This window comes from Battus philenor, unplaced genomic scaffold, assembly GCF_028537555.1.
Source record: "Battus philenor isolate CCGP_79_NKW_IND1 unplaced genomic scaffold, ilBatPhil1.0.hap1 SCAF_26, whole genome shotgun sequence".
Taxonomy (NCBI): Eukaryota; Metazoa; Arthropoda; class Insecta; order Lepidoptera; family Papilionidae; genus Battus; species Battus philenor.
Window position 1 is genome coordinate 11634836 of NW_027181689.1, and position 6000 is coordinate 11640835.

Below are 6000 nucleotides of genomic sequence, written 5' to 3' on the forward strand. Positions count from 1 at the left end.
ACAATATTTATTTTGTATCTATATTTGTTTAACATGTCACAATACTTTAATTGTAATTCTTGTTTTCTTTATTTATTTATATTTTATATCTATATCACATTTTTGTGACATAATTTCTTATATTCTACAATTTCTCATTTCCTTTTCCTACTATTATTTTGTTTCATTATTTTTGATTACTTTCCCTGTAACCTTTCCTTTCGTTTTTATCTTTCTTTTTTATAGCTTCAACCCAGAAAGATAAATAAATACATTACCCGGCTATATATATTGCACATCGACCTTTGGAAAGAGGCATTTGGCTAATTTTGGCTTTTTAGAGCGTTATCTCTGTCGCAAGAAATACAATCAGTCCGGTATCTATTCGAAGCTGTTAAAACAAATATCATTTACTTCTTTTAATAATTAATTTTATTCTTGGTGTAGAATACACTAATTTTTCTATAAATGGTTCTATGATTGTTGACTGTTGTTGATATATTTGTATCTGTTGCAGCTGACGGTGGTGCATCCACGTAGCAGCTCGTCCGCGGAGTCCGGACATGCGCTGCGTCCCAGCGGCCTGGCCGACAAGCTGGATGCCGTCGCTAGAGACAAGGTATGCAGCGCCTCTTCATTTATTCACATTACAGCTGCCACTTAAACCTTTGAATTTTTCGACCACTTTGACCAACAACAGAACAACCTTTTTATTGACAGACGACAGAATTCTTTGTTATTCTCGCAGGTGCATTAGTAGCCATGTAACTTTGACGAATATAAGCATTCCGTGATGGCGTTCCATATGGAACAATCATACGGCTTACTTCACACAATAGTCGTGTTTTATGCGCCTTAATTTAAAATATTATATTTAAATTAGTGACAGACATATGATATACATTAAATAAATAAACTTTTTTCGCTTAAATTTCGTTTTCCGAAAGTTAACAAATCCTTCATGGATCTAAGTGTGTAAGTACATAATTAAATTACGCGAGATATCTTAGTCCTTCCGTTTCTTAGCTATTAGTCTAAAATTATTACAACAAGAGATTCTAGTTGATCGAAATGCGTGGAACTTTGTTTACTCATTCATATGATTGATATTATAATGCATGAATAAAAACAAATCTTGGGTTTCCGGCCGGCTCATCTCAACAGACCAACGTTACAAGCCGGTGGTATCTTACTGCTTATAACGTTAAAATAATCGACGATTCAAAAGCGCATGTAAATGCCTACTTTAATAAAGATATTTTGAAGTTGAATTCAAACAATGTTTTGCCATAAAAATGCAAAAAATAATTTCAAACATCGTTATTGTGAACGCACTCTGAAATAGAGTAATATGCATTTTGGTAGAACCTGTGCATAGTCACGTGTATTCTTAATGCAAACGGACTGTAGAGCAATTAATTTAGAATTTGAAATGGTCGCAGGCGCCGCACAGCGTAGAGGGCGCTGCCACCGCCCCACGTGTGTTCGCTGCGCACGCGCAGAGGAACACGCACACCGCCGACATGCCCGCGCCGCGCCTGCTCGACCTGCGCAGCGACCACGAACACCAGCCCACCAGTGAGTACACAACGCACACATATGCACTTACCTATACATATTTACATATACGTATTGCATATAAATAATTCACACTTAATTAATTCCGTTTACCTGCCAAAGCCACTATACACCAAATTTCAGCGTGGTTCATCGTTCAACAAACTTTCAGCTTAAATAAAATAACAAAGGTCTTGGGTTCACGAGCTCTATATTGTGTGTGCATAGACCACGTGGCGCTGGTGATTGGTGCGGTGTCGTGTGGTGCTGTGGTGGCACTGGTGGCGCTGGGGGCAGCACGCGCTCGGGCCGCCCGGCGCCATGCGCCCGCGCATCCGCAGGCCCGCGCGCGCCCTCTGCCCACGCGCGCCGACACCGAGATGGCCTGGGACGACTCCGCCCTCACCATCACCGTTAACCCCATGGATGATGTAAGTTATACAAACATTTACATCATAGCTTCCTAGACTTTTACCTTTTAAATTATTTTCAAAATGTAACTGTATACATTGGACTCTCTGGAGCTACATTTCTGCTATATTTAAAATATTAACAATACACTTTTTTTCAACGTTGTAGTGAATATAAAATATTCATGTTTTTACAAGAAACAGTCGATCTTCTTAAAATATTATGTGCCTACATTGAGAGGTGAAATCAAGTCACCATTGTAGTTCTAATCTTCGCTGTCGTCGATAAATTTTCGTTGACCCCACTTACCAAATATGAAATTTATTCTTCTTCACGCCAAGGCAGACCCGCTTCGAGTCTCTCCTGGACCCTGTGGATCCCCCTGGACTACTTTAGATTCCAGTGAGCACGTGTAGGTCAAGAAACGAATACCTAAAGAGCCTTATTTCGAGAGAAACTAAATTTGATATTACCTCCCCCGTTATGAAATCCTTCAATTTACGATGTTTTGATCTGAGAACATAGCTGGCGTAAGCTCAGATGGATTTTTTAGATGACTTTTTTATATATCTTAAATACAACATACGGGCAGCGCAGGAGCGGTAATTGTGGCGATCTTTAGAGGAGGTCTATACCTTGCAGTGGGCGTTCATCAGCTGAAAAGAAGATGAAGAAATTCACAGTTATATATATACCAATGTATTTTTTTAAATCATTTATATTAATGTTTTAGTTAACATATGCAGGTGATCCTTTGAACATGTTGAGACACTGGGAAAGGTTATTTTTGTTGTAATAAAGTTGACATTGCACGTTGCAGCAGGCGGCGCCGGAGTGCGGTCGCACGGCCGACAGTTCCGACGGCGAGTCCTGCTCCGACTCCGAGTCCGACAGGAACGACTCCGACGACGATGACGACGGAGAACGTACGTATCTTGTCCATAATACTATGTTACAGTGTACACTAGCGTTTCCCAACGTGGGGTCTACAACCCACATGAGGGCAATTTGATAGGTAAGAGGGCACATACGAATGTTGACTGGTCCCGAATTCTCTTTCGCTTTAATGTAAAATTATGTATGTATGGGCTTAACAATTTCAGTAAGACTATGGTTGGGTATGGCATATAAAAGGTTGGGAAACACTGGATCACATTCTCATCACATAATCAGTGTCTTATACCTAATAATACATACAGCATTGTGCTCATTGGCATAATGTAATATGACGTACTTTGTGCATCCCAATCCGGTAAAATAGTAGTTTGAGCCGGGAGCCTTCGAACTTCACTACCTTAAAAGGGATCTATGGCTAAGAGCCCTCTGCGTTCTGCCGTCTCGAACCCATGGAATCTTCAAATTTTTTACAAGCAATGAGAGTCCGGTCTAAATAAAAATGTGCGCGCGGTATGTTTAATATAAGTTACCTAGATAATTCAATAGATGGCGCTGACGCTATATTTACATTATCGCTGTGCTAAGACGCATATTTTATTGCCTCCGCCTTTACAATGGTTATATTTCAATTTTAAAGTGTTTTTATACACACAATCTATAACCAATCATCCTATATATAACACACACACGAACGCACGCACGCACGCACACGCACACGAACACACACGCACAAGATATATAAAAAAATCTACTAGCTAAATCATTTGACACATCAAATGTACTTGCTATCATTTTAAAAAGTAATAAATGCATATATTTTTATATATTTAATTATTTTTATGTGTAGTTGCTTGCGTGTGATGAATGTTTATCTTATCTTAAACAAACATACTCTTATAAAAATTTTGACGTCCAATATTTCACGCCAAATGTATTATAATGTTCTGGTTTTCCAAGACATGCTCTGCCTAATTTATGACCTTCTGAAAACTTGTACCATTTTTCAGTTTTAATGGAGAATTTTATTGTAATTTTTAACACTGTTAGTAATAAAATAGTCGAATAAATAAACGTTTTTAATTTTCACGTTCCAGCGCTGCCGGGCAAGCCGCACAAGTACCGCAACATTAGCCAGCTGGAGTGGGACCACAGCACCATGTAATGCGCCCGCCGCCCGCGGCCCGTACTTACGTCGTCCGTCTCGCTCCGCCGCGCGGACCCCGTCCCCTCTCGCTCGCACACTCCGCTCGCGTGACGTCAGCAGGCCCGTCTTTCTTGTTCCCGCCTTCGTTACACTTTTTGATAAAAATGTTTTCTCTAAATTCAGCTCTATCGCTCCCGCCACACGGTCCACATTGCAACGGCGCCGTTAGATTTACTCTCAACGCTCAGTACACCGGATAAATAAAGGAATTGATCCCGCAGCCACTACCGCGACGGACCGCGCTCCCCGCTCGACCCGAAAGCGTCCTTATTGCAAGGGAATAGAGTCGGGCCCTCGCACAGCTTCAGCGGCACAAGACTTTGTACTTTAAGATGTGTTAGTCTAAAACTAAGGTCTCAAAATTGATCATATCAAATTTATACGTAATGGATATTTTCCCCCTCGCTTGCTTCGTTAGCTGAGGCTCGTCCGTCTGTCTGTAGTTCGAACGGTTTTCTATTAGTTTTCTAATGTAAGTGAAACGGTGTATGTAATAAAAAAATAAACTGTAGTCGTCGTAATTATGGAGTCGGCTAGGTAAGGATTAGAGTTAAGAGGTCGATCACTGTTTGTATATTAACCACACTGTGTCGCTTCGGCCGGTTGTCCGCAACCGGGCGCCACTTCGCTGCCCTCCCGCGGAGGGACACCCTCCGGCAGTTTCGAATACGTTTACGGCAAGTCCGATCACTTCTAACCCTCTATGAGCTTCTAAACAAAATCGGCTTAAATGTACGTTAGGCACAGAGTTATTTGAAAAAACATACATAGATGTATATTATACAATATATGAGGCGGTATCTCCTAGGGTCAGCTATAGATACTGTAATTATATAATTATATATATATCTATATATTTTGAATGCGTTAAGGGAATTTTTACTAACGATTAGGTACTAAGCTACGTGGTAGTTTCCGTGACGCACACGCGCGCACGCGCTCGCACACAGGCGCGGGACGGCGGCGGGGGGGGCTCCGCGTGGGCCGGGGAGAGGGCACGGCCCACGGCTGCGCGGCGCGCGCACTCTCCGTCTCGCATATCATGGAATTTTGCCATATTAGAATAGGTAACCGTAAGGGGCACCCCACTTTACTATCTCTAAGCGATCACCTTCGACGTGACCGTCGTGTATTTCGTGCGTGTCGTGTCCCGGTCGCCCCGGTCGCCGGCGGGGGGCGGAGCAGGCCGACCCCGCTCGACTCCGTCTCCGTTGTCCGCCTGCTGTCCCGGCGGCACGCCGACCGTCCATGGCTGAGCCCCCCGCCGCCCCCCGCCGTTGAGGCCGCCCCCCGCACTACTACCTATTAATACTATTATTATTGATTTTAGGTTTTCTTTTAACATTTTTTTATTATTTTTCATTATTGTCGCGGTATTATTACCTATAATTAGGGAACTTCTTTGATGTATGAATTATTATATTTTAGCTAAAAATAAAGTTGGTTTAAAATATTCTATTGTTGTTTCATTTTAATCTCATTGAACCCATATATTTAGACTTGAGTTTCTAAGTAAGCAGTTCATCTTCTTTTTACTTGAAGGGTGACAGAACAAAACAAAATTATTCTATGATGTCTAACTTTCACAAAAAGCCAAAAACCGGCCACCACCGTGCTTTTGCAAGTATAAAAAATATACGTCCTATATAGTACGAGTAGATTACAGTAAAACTTAATACATTTTTAATTATGTTTTCATAAATTAATGCGTTCTAAATGTATAAAATGTAACCTGTTTTATCACTATTTATTCATATTTTTTAAATTTGGAAATTTCATGATTTACTTTATGAATAAACACGATTTGAACCACACCGGCCTAATACGCCGAGTACATGTTTAACGGTTTAGAATGTCATGAGTAAGTTTTGGTTCTATTATACTTCATTTGTGCTGTAAGTAAAATTTATATCTCATTGGAAAACAATAATATTCTCTTGTTCATCAAACAA

At 40.9% G+C, this 6000-nt stretch overlaps 1 protein-coding gene across 1 annotated transcript in view; it reads left to right on the forward strand.

The window, feature by feature from the left end:
- Positions 1–5504, forward strand: part of Cals (calsyntenin-1) — a 264883-nt gene extending 259379 nt beyond the window's left edge. Inside the window, exons 16-20 of the mRNA XM_068768620.1 lie at positions 497–598; positions 1422–1557; positions 1765–1967; positions 2768–2873; positions 3939–5504. Of these exons, the coding sequence (XP_068624721.1) occupies positions 497–598; positions 1422–1557; positions 1765–1967; positions 2768–2873; positions 3939–4006 (615 nt within the window). The 3' untranslated portion in view covers positions 4007–5504. The remainder of the gene's footprint in view (positions 1–496; positions 599–1421; positions 1558–1764; positions 1968–2767; positions 2874–3938) is intronic.
- The last annotated feature ends 496 nt before the right edge of the window (positions 5505–6000 follow it).